At 34.8% G+C, this 15,814-nt stretch overlaps 1 protein-coding gene across 1 annotated transcript in view; it reads right to left on the bottom strand.

The window, feature by feature from the left end:
- LOC100368754 (uncharacterized) overlaps window positions 1–15,814 on the bottom strand; it is a 116,913-nt gene that overhangs the window by 33,105 nt on the left and 67,994 nt on the right. Inside the window, exons 8-10 of the mRNA XM_006822970.2 lie at window positions 15,590–15,689; window positions 14,773–14,871; window positions 1,667–1,747 (exon numbers count right to left, since the gene is read on the bottom strand). Of these exons, the coding sequence (XP_006823033.1) occupies window positions 1,667–1,747; window positions 14,773–14,871; window positions 15,590–15,689 (280 nt within the window). The remainder of the gene's footprint in view (window positions 1–1,666; window positions 1,748–14,772; window positions 14,872–15,589; window positions 15,690–15,814) is intronic.

Below are 15,814 nucleotides of genomic sequence, written 5' to 3'. Positions count from 1 at the left end.
AAATATAGCAAAATTTTTTGAGTGAAAATTTAAAATCGACTCAAATTTTGTCTGTTGGCTCCAAAATTAGGGTTCATTTCCAGAAATACTAAAAGAAAAATTTGGGAAAGAAAGTCTGGTAGTGAGAAGGTTAAATCCTGCAGGAGGTACTTATGGGACATGTATGTATATTACCTATGCTTGGCCACAACACAGTTGATGTCAAACAGTTATAGCCTCTGGACACTTAACTGCGTAAAAACAAGTACCTTTATAATTTTACAAAATTTTGCTAAGCAGAAATGAGCAACAACAGAAAATTCCTTAGTATTCATTTTATAATTCCGATGTTATAAAGATTTATATCTCCAGAAAGTTTTTTGAAAAATTATACAAAAATATATTATGTCTACTGGTATTTTCTTGTTTGTATGTTTAAGTTTACTTTCCTCCAATTCTTCAGAGAATCTCAAAAACATCTTTAAATTTGCGAAATTTGCCAATGAAATAAATTGGAAGCAATGGACTGCATCCACACTGCCAAGATAAAATCACTTTCATAGAAGTCAGTGAACTCCTGAGTGAATGCATAAGTTGTGGTGCGATCACAAAACATGTTATCTTCAGCTGTTGGCATCCCCCATGGTTTGAAACATATCTACATATACTATAAACCGATTGTTTTACAACGACAAAACAAATGAAATACGATAACCACACATCATCACCATTAAAAACATTTCAAAACTAAATTCCCAACAGAAAAAAAACTGACGAGACAAAAAAAAAATCAATTGCAAGACAAATATTGATTTAAATATTTGTTATTTGCCATAACAGACTTTCAGTTGACAAGAGATTCCCACGAGAAATGTGACATCAACAGATCAACATGGTACTAGTTCTCACGAACTTGATGAATTAAGAAAAACAGAGATGATCTATCAATAAAAAAACCCTCAGAGGAACACAACATACATTGGTTTGTAAAAGTTTTTGGCAATAACCCAAAACTTCCTTACATTGAGTTAATATCACTGTGACGGCATGTTCGAGAACGCTAGTTTTATTGATCGGTATACAACTCTGTATATAAATATATATACGGTGCAATAGACACAATCATCGAACAGACGACAAACATGCACGAATAAATAATAAATGTTTCCACTTCAACGGCAAAAATAAATTATTTTGTTACTATGTTCACCACAAGTCAGTGAGTATATTTTTCAAACATATATATTATTTGCATTCTGTCTTTAAACAACACAATGTCACAAGTGTTCCTGTCAGAATTTGGTACTGTTGTAAAATATTTGTGGTGCCACAGAGTGGCGTATGGTCAGAATAATGGCTAAATTGCAATCAATTCTACCATTAGTTTGAAATGAACAGTAATCCGAAGAATTTGTGTTGTAATAAAAAAGAAAAAATGTCAGTGGCTTTGGAAAAATGTGAATAAAAATTGCCTTCAAATTTTTCAAAGTCTCGCTTCTCAATTTCATACAGCCAAACTGTCATAGTATTATGCACTTTTTTTATCAGAAAATAATAGATGGTCTGTGCCCATCTTTTGAAAAAGTTCTTTTACATTGATGGTCATTTATACACCAAGAACGTGTCTGCAAGACCAGGCATTATTGGAGATGATAAACAAACAAACAACAATATGTAGATTAATTACCGTTTCTTTGTGTGACAACAATTCTTTCCTAATCCTAAAAAAGTTCTTCCCATACTGCCGAAGTCCTTTCACAAAACGTTTCTGTGGACAAGAAAGAGAAAAAAATTATTCAAAATTTACCTTTTATTAATACATTACATCTCTCACCATTCCACAAACTTGTTTAAAAACAAATCCATCCATGCCTGGGATAACACAAAAAATACCACATGGTTCTTGTGCCGATTTTTTTCATATTTGTAACCGGTACCAGTAAACCAAACATAAGTACACAGATTATAATGTTAATAGATTAAAACAAAACTGATTTATTCATATCCGCATGCAATTTTCATAAGGAGAAACCACAAGACCAGACATATCCAATGTTGTCTCATTTGCTTACTTAGCTCAACATGGATTAAAAAAAAAAAACGGATAGCGGATAGCTTTTCTAACTGTACTATATTTTTTATTGTAACTAATCAGTAAATGAATTTACTGCAACATTAGGCTAAAATGATGTTCTATTAAATTTGACTGACTTTCGTGATGGGCAATTAGCAATATTTCTAAAAATAGATTTAATCACAATTTCCTTATAAGGAAACCTTTACAATAAAAACAACAAGCAGCCTATCGGCTGAGATAGCTCCGCTGTTAGCAATGCACATTTCAATTAAAGAACTGAAAACATCATTAGAAAATGAACAATATGTATAGTATCAAAGCAATCGGACTTACAGTTTTTAACAAGAAGTCGAGAATATCACTTTTTACCAAAAATGACAAAAATATTCACCAAAATTAGAGAATTGAAGATATCATCACAAAATGAACAAATCTGAGAGAGGTCCACATGTAGTACCTATATATGTAATATCAAAGCAATCAGACTATTGGTTTTTTACAAGAAGTCGAAAATATCACTTTGTACCAAAAATGACAAAAATATTCACCAAAATTATAGAATCGAAGATATCATCACGAAATGAACAAATCTAAGAAAGGTCTACATGTAGTATCTAAATATGTAATATCAAAGCAATTGAACTTTTGGTTTTAACAAGAAGTCGAAAATATCACTTATTACCAAAAATTACAAAAATATTCACCAAAATTAGAGAATTGAAGATACCATCACAAAATGAACAAATCTGAGAGAGGTCCACATGTAGTACCTATATATGTAATATCAAAGCAATCAGACTATTGGTTTTTTACAAGAAGTCGAAAATATCACTTTTTACCAAAAATGACAAAAATATTCACCAAAATTATAGAATCGAAGATATCATCATGAAACGAAGAAATCTGAGAAAGGTCTACATGTAGTATCTAAATATGTAATATCAAAGCAATTGAACTATTGGTTTTTAACAAGAAGTCGAAAATATCACTTTTTACCAAAAATTACAAAAATATTCACCAAAATTAGAGAATTGAAGACATCATCACAAAATGAACAAATCTGAGAGAAGTCCACATGTAGTACCTATATATGTAATATCAAAGCAATCGGACTTGTGGTTTTTAACAAGAAGTCGAAAATATCACTTTTTACCAAAAATTACAAAAATATTCACCAAAATTAGAGAATTGAAGATATCATCACGAAATGAACAAATCTGAGAGAGGTTCACATGTAGTACCTATATATGTAGTGTCAAAGCAATTGAACTTGCGGTTTTTAACAAGAAGTCGAAAATATCACTTTTTACCAAAAATGACAAAAATATTCACCAAAATTAGAGAATTGAAGATATCAACATGAAATGAACAAACCTAAGAGAGGTCTACCCAAGGTACATATACACCAAGTATCAAAGCATTCAGGCTTGTAGTTTTCAAGAAGAAGTCGAAAAAGTAAAACATTGACACGGACGACGACGATGGACAATCACTCATATGATAAGCTCCGCTCAACAAAGTCGACAGCGGAGCTAAAAAGTAAAACATTGACACGGACGACGACGGACAATCACTCATATGATAAGCTCCGCTCGACAAAGTCGACAGCGGAGCTAATAAAGACACACACAGGTGGCAAGCATGATGAAAAATATGCAAATTAACTAATTAATATCCACATGCTTCACACAATAACTATTACTCGTATTAGAGCAGTTGGGAGCTGATGATAATCAAGTGATACTGTACAGATACAGCACATCAATGTGTGCACTGTTGATTGGACCTGAAAAACTGGTAGCAAGCATGCTCAAAATATGCAAATTAACTAATTAATATGCATGCACTTCACATAATAACTATTACTCGTGATAGAGCAGTTGGGAGCTGATGATAATCAAGCGATACTGTACACAGATACAGCGCATCAATGTGTGCACTGTTGATTGGAGCTGAAAACTGTACAATAGTTGTCGATCTCCACTAGATCAGGATTTTATTACTTTCCTTATGCATCCTCCTAATGCTCAGAAACTAATCGCATCACAAGAGACAGGTTTCACGTTCCGCTGTCATATCCCATTGCAATGCAATGTAATTACGCAGCCAGACAGCGGCACTGTCCTTATTACAGAAAGTAATATGCGAAACCTTGCACAGTAGCATAACAGACTGACAAAGTATCACAACCATCATCAATCCTCAATAATAATAATGATCATAAAAAAAAAAAATAGAAAAGCATAATAAAAAGAGGAAAGATTTATGCTTTGAAGAATATGTCGATGTTCACTAGTTTGAATGCACATGCTGAGCACAGACCAGAATTAATGAAGTATTCTGACATTTTCTTCTTCACATTGTATGCAGAGCAGTGGATTTCTCAAGAGAGATGGGTTTTTATACTGAATTGTATATATATATATATACTTGTAATACTACAAATATACATCTGTCACTTTCAGCGTGTTAACCAATCTTTGATACTGCTAAAAATGTTGCCAATTTAAGCAATCACAATCTTTGAGACATACAAAGCATCCAATCATTATGCTTGATACACCTGCACTGCCACCGATTCAACCAATCACTATGCTTTATATATTTGTACTGCTGTCATTTCAACCAATCACTATCTTAGACACATCTGCACAGTCACCAATTCAGCCAATCATGATACTTCATACAGAAGTACTGTAACTGGTTTAACCAATCACAATATTGAATAAATATGTTCAAATAGCTGTCCAATATAATTGCCAGAAACAGCAAAATACAAGTCTGATGAATAAATTTGTCAAATACAAACTATCAGTACTCTGCACAAACACATTTGGATTGTAAAATAGTAACAGTTTCAGGACCATCAACAAATTTTGAGGATTTTTTTTTCACGACCTCAGATACAACATTACAGTAAAACATCATAGCTCCGTAAATGCTTGGAATGGCGCCATAATATATTTATCACCGTGTTTTAGTGAAATTAAATGTTTCAGTTTTTACAGGTAAGGAAGCTAAGCCTGCAGTAAAGAAGAAACCAATTTTGCACAAGTCATCAAAGTCGGCAAACATCCATCATTATTTTGAACACAAGTTTAATTCATGCCTGAATATTGTAAATTATATTTATTTCACAGAGGCATTTTTGACGGGAAACATCAGGAAATTTGCTGCAGTGAATTTATTGTAATTTTTTTTGATAAAAAGTCACAGTCGCTTTAGTCCCAATAAATTTCTTTAAGTTATTGAGTCTAAACCTCTCTGGCAACAAAAAATGTTAAAGGTTGAAATAAAAAAAATGTTTGAAGTTGTCAGTTATTTGTAAAACGAAATTACAACTTGGTGATAATAAAAATACATCTTATAAATCATGATGTGCATCTTTGTTCATTATATGTTATTGTACACTTGGGAGACAACATAATCCATCTCCGATGAAAAAAAAAAAGTAAAAATATCATGTATCAGTGAGAAGAACAGGTTGAAAAATTGGCAGCCATGTTTGTTTTTTTCTCAGCGTTTCTTTAATTATGAATAGTAAAAAATTTAATTATTCACTTGAATTTTAATTGTGTTTATTTCACAGTCTCCACTAAATTGAAAAAGATACAGTATATCAATAACTTTGATGATAAATTGATGAAATTGTGAATTAAATATGAGTAATATCCTTCAAATATTTGCAAAATTAATCTATGAGTAAATATACTAGTTTTATAGTAGCATATCGGCTTCTATTTAGTGCAGCATTTTTCATTTGCTATGACGTCATCGTAACTCCTATAAAATGCAGATCGCCTTGCCATAATTTCAAAAGTTATTTGAATTTTAGCGAAAATATTGCATGATTTGGCAGCTATTCTAGAATTAACCTAATAATTGTCATTGTGTCGATGGTGAATAATTTGCTAAGGGATGAAGTCAAAAGATCAATGTCGGATAAAAAAACTTATTTGCTTCAGTTTGGGGGTGGAGTGGGGTGGGGGGATTTTGACCTCAAAAAGTTTCCATCCTACAAAAACGATTTTATTTTTTAACAAGTCATTGTCAATGACACGTCCCCGTTCCGTTCATATTTGAGTGACATATACATTCAAAGCAGATCATGACCGAAATGCACCTGCATATGTACAACACATTGTGCTAAATCTGAACAAAATCCATCCATGCATGACTGAGATCCAGTTCTGGAATTGTGAAAATATGTGATTTTGATGCATTTTCGGCCTTAAAATGGCCATCATTCCGCTATTGTTAAGCAGATCATGAAACAAATGCACATATCTATTTGTGACATGATGTACCATGTGTGTGTGAAGTTTGAACTTGATCAATCCAGACATGTCTTGGATACGGATCCAGAACTGAATTCTTTAACAAAATGGCCGCCAGTCGGCCATTTCGAACTTGATCCGAAAAAAAAAAGACGTGCATCAAGGTCCTATTATGTTTAATGTATGTACCAAATTTGAACAAAATCCATCCATGCATAACTGAGATACGGGTCCGGAATGGTGAAAATGTGCGATTTCAATGCATTTTCGGCCTTAAAGCGGCCCCCATTTGGCTATCGTTAATGAGATCATGAAACAAATGCACATACATATTTGTGACATGATGTACCTTGTGTGTGTGAAGTTTGAACTTGATCAATCCAGACATGTCTCGGATACGGATCCAGAACTGAATTCTTTAAAACAAAATGGCCGCCAGTCGGCTATTTCGAACTTGATCCGAAAAAAAAAATGACGTGCATCAAGGTCCTATTATGTTTAATGTATGTACCAAATTTGAATGAAATCCGTCCATGCATAACTGAGATCCGGGTCCGGAATGGTGAAAATGTGCGATTTCAATGCATTTTCGGCCTTAAAGCGGCCGCCATTTGGCTATCGTTAATGAGATCATGAAACAAATGCACATACATATTTGTGACATGATGTACCTTGTGTGTGTGAAGTTTGAACTTGATCAATCCAGACATGTCTCGGATACGGATCCAGAACTGAATTCTTTAAAACAAAATGGCCGCCAGTCGGCTATTTCGAACTTGATCCGAAAAAAAAAATGACGTGCATCAAGGTCCTATTATGTTTAATGTATGTACCAAATTTGAATGAAATCCGTCCATGCATAACTGAGATCCGGGTCCGGAATGGTGAAAATGTGCGATTTCAATGCATTTTCGGCCTTAAAGCGGCCGCCATTTGGCTATCGTTAATGAGATCATGAAACAAATGCACATACATATTTGTGACATGATGTACCTTGTGTGTGTGAAGTTTGAACTCGATCAATCCAAGCATGTCTCAGATACGGATCCAGAACTGAATTCTTTAAAACAAAATGGCCGCCAGTCGGCCATTTCGAACTTGATCCAAAAAAATAATGACGTGCATCAAGGTCCTATTATGTTTAATGTATGTACCAAATTTGAATAAAATCCGTCCATGCATAACTGAGATCCGGGTCCGGAATGGTGAAAATGTGCGATTTTGATGCATTTTCGGCCTTAAAATGGCCGCTATTCGGCTATCGTTAATGAGATCATGAAACAAATGCACATACATATTTGTGACATGATGTACCTTGTGTGTGTGAAGTTTGAACTTGATCAATCAAGACATGTCTCGGATACGGATCCAGAACTGAATTCTTTAAAACAAAATGGCCACCAGTCGGCTATTTCGAACTTGATCCGAAAAAAAAAATGACGTGCATCAAGGTCCTATTATGTTTAATGTATGTACCAAATTTGAATGAAATCCGTCCATGCATAACTGAGATCCGGGTCCGGAATGGTGAAAATGTGCGATTTCAATGCATTTTCGGCCTTAAAGCGGCCGCCATTTGGCTATCGTTAATGAGATCATGAAACAAATGCACATACATATTTGTGACATGATGTACCTTGTGTGTGTGAAGTTTGAACTCGATCAATCCAAGCATGTCTCAGATACGGATCCAGAACTGAATTCTTTAAAACAAAATGGCCGCCAGTCGGCCATTTCGAACCCGATCCAAAAAAAAAAATGACGTGCATCAAGGTCCTATTATGTTTAATGTATGTACCAAATTTGAACAAAATCCGTCCATGCATAACTGAGATCCGGGTCCGGAATGGTGAAAATGTGCGATTTTGATGCATTTTCGGCCTTAAAATGGCCGCTATTCGGCTATCGTTAATCGGATCATGAAAAAAATGCATGTGCATATGTCCCATATAAGGTGTGATGTATGAGTGAAGTTTGAACTTAATCGGTCCATGCATGTTCGAGATACAGGTGATCACGGACGCACGGACGCACACAGGGCAAAACATAAGTCCCCGTTTTCGGACTGCGTCCGAACGGGGACTAATAAGGTCAAAAAAATCTTGGAGTATTTGTAGTTCGTTTTTTTTCTATCCAATCATGGACAAAAATAACAGAAAATGAAAAAAACACATCCAAGATGAGAAAATAGTTTGGTCTGAGTGTAAATATGTGCGTCAAACGTGACAACCAACTGCTATGCAATACTACTGTCAGATTATCAATTTGTATTTAATGGTGAATGTAGTCTGACGCCATGATCAATATTTATCAATTAAGTTTCAGTGGGGGTTGAGGGGGTTTGGGAAAAAACTAAACGAATTAAGTTTTTTATCCTACATTGAACTTTTGATGTTGTCCCTAACCGTATACAAATAATCAAGTTGTATAAATTGCAAGTGATAGAATCTAGAAATCGCACTTCAAAAAATTAACAGCTTTCCGACTTAGATGAACATCCACTGATACAAACATTTTGGATGACATTTTAAATTTCAATGCTGAAATCTTGGCGCAACATTTTAATATGTTTTTCTATAATGTTTTTATTGGTTTTAGGGCAAATGTTACAAAATATTTCAGTGCCTAGCTGATTTTCCAGTTGCTGATTGAACAAACATGGATTTAATTATGCGCGTTTATTTTGTTGACTTTGACATTCAAAAAGATAACATTGAAAATTACTTCCACATTGCGATGAAGTTTAAAAGGTATAGTTTTGATTAGAACATTGATTGGAGCACTTCGTTATCATGTTGCATTATGATTGGTTAATTACCTCATTGACCTTGAGGTCATAGGTCTCACAGCTTGAGGTCAAAACACAAAAACAGGGGGAGGTGGCTGGAAAGTTTTAATATTGTTCAAAATAAATTTTTATTTGATCTATTCAAATATCACTTTGTAAATTTAACCTTTAACCTTTTCACCACCAGACTTTCCCGACCAAATATTTTTCTTATATACATCAATATTTCTATGCACGAACACTAGTTTTGGAGCCAACAGACAAAATTTGGATAAATTTTCATTTTTTACTCAAAAAATTTGGCTATTTTTGTCCCAGTCTTCTGAATGAAAGTGCAGACTATAAGCGGGACTATTTTTGAATTAGTGAGGAAGAAGGAACTGAAGGTGAAAAGGTTAAAAAAAAATTAAGGAATTAAGTTTGTTATCGTACATTGAAATTTTGAAAAAAATACAAACTAGTGTACATTTACACTTTGTATTTTGCCTGTCTTTTGAGTCTATATTTTATTATACATTCACTCATGTCTGTTTCTAGTCCATATATAAAATGCACTTCGATACATGCAGTATAAAATTAACTTTTACCCCCCCCCCAAATCAAATGACTTACGGTTTTAACTGTCAACAGCCCCTAATACCGTAGAAAACAAGTTGTTTATGTGTAATTTACAACTACAGTATAATATAGACAGGGTAGTCCTGATGTTAGGCATTTCCACTTAGAGAGAATTTTGAAATCAAATGTCAGGTTTTCACTCGGGCAGAAATGCAGATCATGCATAATTTAGAATGTGCACATTACTTTTCAAAATAGTCACTGAACGTCACTTATCGACTAAATATCTTTGTGATTTCACCTTTTCGCTGTCAGACTGATTCCCACTGAAAATAAATAACACAAATTTTTGAAATTCTTTTTTTTTTCTGATATACAAGTCAACATCTTTCAAAGAAATTTTTTCATGTATTTCGGGATACCTAATCACTCACGTGATGTTTTGTAGGTTTTAGACACAAGTGACATTCTTTATGATTCCTTTGGCAAATTGAAGGCTCCTTCAATTTTGGTTTTTGATGCACTTACTTAATACCGTCTTATGAAAAGAAACAAACAAATAAGACAAACAATTGACAAGTTTTGTCATTACAATAAAAACATGCCGCTATGGTTTGAAAAGGTTCCAATTTGCTTTGCCACGTTAACGTTCGACAGTTCGTCAGAGTGTCAGGAACAGGCAAACAAATTCCCAAAGCTTGAAATTTATTCTTGCACGGGAACTGACTGATGTCGGTCGAACTCAAAATATCCCTACTAGCAACTAGCTCAAGATTTGGCAGTGTTTCAAATCAAACAGTTTAATATCTTACGTGCAGTGGAAAATTTGGTGGACAAATTCCAAGTCCAAGGCACCACTGGCTGCAAACAAAACATATGGTATGACATGCTCTTGGGGAAAAAAAAACAACATATGATACTAAAACTGAAACTGTAAATTGTTGTTGTAATCTCATCAAAACAAACATGTTTGATTTTTATGTACTTTCAATATAATGAATACTATTAGAAGTGCATCTTAAATACTGTAAAATACTTAATTTTCGCTTGTAATTTATTTTCGCTGAAGGGGTGATTCAGTGAAAATAAAATCCAGCAAATATACCTTTGCTAAACATTCAACTCATCAAAAATCAGTGAAAATAAACTCCATACAAAACACAAAAAAAAATTTTTCCAGCAAAAATTAATTCCAGCTAAAATAAATATTTTACAGTAGAAAGGCACAATAAAAAAATTATAACTTTTTGCGTTAGATACATCTCTGTCATTTACTAATAGAACAAATTTGGTATGGCATTTTATTGAGTGACAGTTTTGACAAATTGTTTAAAATGCGATTGACAGCGACAACTATTTTGATAATCATCTCTAACATGTATCGGAAGTTAACTGGTATTCAACCTTTCCTTTTAATAAATAACCATGAAACGACCGCTGTCAACAAATTTTAATAGTGATGAATAACAAACATGCCAATGCATTGGCAAATCAAGCCGTCCCCATCAGTCTTCAAACTCAAATTACATATTGTCAATGTGCCTGAAACTGGCATGATGTGATTGGATAGATTTGTAGCGAGTAAATCGTCTTCAAAGATATCACAAGTGACAACGCCATGAAGTGGGTTTGATTTCTTCCTTACATTGCATTTCGATGCGTCTTTCTTCAACATCATGTGCACCAACCTGAGAAACATGATCGCTACGAAGGTCTTTCACACCGCCTACCGCCGTTTTTTTTTGTTTTTGTTTTTTAACACTGTGTGCATGCACGAAAGAATATAATTTGGGGTCTAACTTTGTAATCCCAACCCAAATTTTAATGAATTATTGGAATACAAGTGTATTATTCCTAACAAACATTGGGAAGTAAATTGGGTTCAAAAATTTACTAATTAAAATACAACTGTTGAGATAAACGAGAACATGATAAAACAATTTCAAATTGTTTAATTAGAATTAAACAGAAAATGAACTTAGAATCTCACAAAACCTAAAAGAAGTCATCTCCTACATTAGATGCAACATTCCATACAAGAAGGTGGCATTAAATAAACGCAAAGACACAATCCCGACATCATCTAAAGTACAGTGTCTACCCAGGGGCTATACTAGCGATCAATAGCATTAGTTACTGTTGAGTAACATAAACATGTAAGTAATGATGTAGAAAGAAGAATCAATGCATTGATACCATTATAATTTGTTCGTCTGCGTGATCTTTTAAATAAGTTACCAAATGCAGAAAATCTTATAGAAAGCGTTTCAAAGCCATTGATGACTCCGTTGGAATAACTAATCAGCGTGTTCATTCTCGCGCCAATTAATGAAGCAAAAAGTGTCTATTTTAGTCGTTTTCGTTTTCATGACAACTTAACTCTCCTTCATACGGAATTTTGTAGATTGTTTGTTTGCTGGTTGAGTACATTAACGAACTCAATTTTATAATATCACTCATGCACAATGGGAGATTACTTGAATCAAGAAAATATGCAGATGAGCAGGTAAGTCAGTTATTCATTTTGTTATTTATTTAGCCACTATGCATAATAACCACTTATACTATCATTTCCTGTCAACAGGCTCAGGTCCCATTTACATGTCGGCAAAAAATGTATACCACAACTTAATCATATAAATGGACTGAGAAAAATGGTCTGTTGTTCCATGGAATCCACCAATCTTTGCTAAAAGAACAACTAGATCGTTTACATGCACTGAGTATAGAAGCAGTACAGAAGACAAATGCAGCTGAGTCAAACACACAATCTCCCTAATGCTGGGCAGACAAGCTAACCATTACAACCACACACCAGGTCAGCTGACCACGGGAGCCAAAATCACAATCTCACGGATGCTGGGCAGACATGCTAACCATTACACCACACACCAGGTCAGCTGACCACAGGCGTCAAACCCACAATCTCCCTAATGCTGGGCAGACATGCTAACCATTACACCACACACCAGGTCAGCTGACCACAGGAGTCAAACCTACAATCTCCCTAATGCTGGGCAGACATGCTAACCATTACACCACACACCAGGTCAGCTGACCACAGGCGTCAAACCCACAATCTCCCTAATGCTGGGCAGACATGCTAACCATTACACCACACACCAGGTCAGCTGACCACAGGAGTCAAACCTACAATCTCCCTAATGCTGGGCAGACATGCTAACCATTACACCACACACCAGGTCAGCTGACCACGGGAGTCAAAATCACAATCTCCCTGATGCTGGGCAGACAAGCTAACTATTACAACCACACACCAGGTCAGCTGACCACAGGAGTCAAACCCACAATCTCCCTAATGCTGGGCAGACATGATAACCATTACACCACACACCAGGTCAGCTGACCACAGGAGTCAAACACACAATCTCCCTAATGTTGGGCAGACATGCTAACCATTACAAAACACACCAGGTCAGCTGACCACAGGAGTCAAACACACAATCTCCCTAATGTTGGGCAGACATGCTAACCATTACAAAACACACCAGGTCAGCTGACCACAGGAGTCAAACACACAATCTCCCTAATGCTGGGCAGACATGCTAACCATTACAAAACACACCAGGTCAGCTGACCACAGGAGTCAAACACACAATCTCCCTAATGCTGGGCAGACATGCTAACCATTACAAAACACACCAGGTCAGATGACCACAGGAACCAAAATCACAATCTCCCTAATGCTTGGCTAACTGTTATGCCACACATCAGGTCACAAATGAACGAGTTACTATGCAAATTAGATAATTACTGCACAAATGAACTAGTTATTATGCAAATGAGATAATTACTATGCAAATGAATTATTTATTATGCAAATGAACTAGTTACTATGCAAATGAGATAATTACTATGCACAAATCTATGACAAATCTACCCAGCCCCTGCATTTAATTGTTTCATAGATACTTGTGTACCAAAGCTAGACTGCTGTTATAGAGTCTAAACACATGTACATACATACATAATGAGGAAGAATTATCTATCACACTCTCATTCCCGAAAAACACTAGTATATTTGCACATTATCATGATTACAAAATCTTACTAAAAAAAGAACTAACATGACAGGATATGGAAACTTGAGTGGATGACACTGCCTTATTTCGTTACAGCTTTTCAGTGGCTTTGTCATGAATCCCAAGGAACATTGACAAATTAAATTATTTCAATGTCACAATTTATAAATATGCCTGATTGTTTGTGTGAATAGACCTCATGCATATTCACGAAGTAATAAAGACACAAGCCAGTCAAATCAAATCAAATCAAATCAATGTTCCTTATTATTTTCAGTAAAGTTGCATTCCTACTTTGGAAATCTATGAAGTACCCTCCCTCTACTAATATTGTGGATGGCTAATGAGAAATTAACTGTGGAATATAAATTTAAGCATTTATAAAAATAAATTTGGCTAGATTTGTAAACAGGACACACACTGAGTTATGAGGCTTTGTGTCTTGAAGCTCAGCTACAGTGTACATGTAAGTGCAAACATATATGACTGTCTGAAGGATAAGACACTTCTGTACCCTTGAAATGAAATGAGTGGAAAATTTAGGACAGAATATCTAATTTTAATATATCATAATTTTTTAAACTAAAAAGCCATCATTTGAAGAAATTTTATATTTTTATCTTGTTCTGGAGTGATGTTTCACATGTTTGCAAATGTTGGAATGCAACTTTAGACCCGGGTGTTAGGAAACCCTCAAATAGAGCACCCTCTAGTGGCATACAAATGTATACACTTATAGGTATGTTAAGCATTAACTCTTTGAATGCCGTAATTTTATCTCGACAACTTGGTCCAACTTTATGCAAATTTTTTGCATTTTTCTATGAATTTGTTATTTTTGAACCAAATGGACATAATTTCCAAATGACTACAAGTCTTGATCATAATTTTTGAAAAATATGAAAAAAAATATTTTGTGAAAATTAACATTAAAATTAATTTCAGATATTTACTTTTAGAAATATTTTCCTTGTTTCTGTGAATGGAACAAGAGGTTGATTTTGGCATTCAAAGTCAAGGGGTTTAAAAGCTAAATATTATTTTACTTACATTTTCTTCTTCTGTCCATTTTTTGTCAATTGACCTTGGTAATGGACATTTGACTAAAGCCTGTAAAGCCCTGCCAGTATCATAATGGTTTTCATGTAACTGCAAGAAGAATAGGAAAGTTATTAGTTGGCACATAGTTGGAGTATCAAACATACTGGGTGGTAGTGGAATACCATCTGTTAAGTCAAAAACTGACTTAATCTTTGGCAGGTTTGCCCATGGTGATTTTAATGTCTTCTTATAACTGTAAATCCAACATGCGTGTGCTTTAGGCGATTTATTACACTATTTACGCCATCCCTAAAACTGGAAAACTGTTCAGATTACGCACTCGGTTCATAAGATTATTTTTATACAAGCAATCTATGAAGTTCAGTTTAAACAAGTTTCAGTTCACAAAGAGACTGGTATTAGTGCGTTATTTGAACATAACACCAGCATTTTTCCACAAAGAATAGTTTAACGACAATGAACAATTACAATCTGTGCGGTCTATCGTCAGTTATTGGACTACTTTGTGTGGAAGGTTACACATTTTGACAATAGTGGTGAAAGGGTCAAATGAAAAAGTTATCCACAAAAGATGCATGATAACAAAGTCACTTGTATTTTACTGGTTAACCTCAATTATTTGGCACCTTAATGTCATCCTAGTGTGCTTGTAAGTGGGGAAGTCTGAATGACAAAGCCATGGAACAGTGGTCAGTCCTGTCAACAATCTAATGACCAGGATACGAGTCATGCCGACAAAATCCAAAACATCTCACACTGTGAGTATGAAGACGAGTGTCTGAGTACTATGTACAGTTAGACTTACTGTGTTCATTGCATTAATCGTAGTATCGTCTTTAGAAGCAGCTTCACAGCCCTCCTCAGCTGATCCTCCATCACACATCCCAGCAAAGGCAGCCATACTCCTAAAATACAGAAGTGGAGTAAGTTATTCAACCTGACTCTTGACCTTTTTACTAAATACACCCATTCTTGTTAACTCAGGTATGATTATACATGTAACACAGTGATTGGAATCATTTCGGGAAAA

This window comes from Saccoglossus kowalevskii, chromosome 15 (assembly GCF_978046115.1).
Source record: "Saccoglossus kowalevskii chromosome 15, keSacKowa6.1, whole genome shotgun sequence".
In the NCBI taxonomy this organism is placed as follows: domain Eukaryota; kingdom Metazoa; phylum Hemichordata; class Enteropneusta; family Harrimaniidae; genus Saccoglossus; species Saccoglossus kowalevskii.
This window is presented reverse-complemented; position numbering and strand designations above follow the sequence as displayed.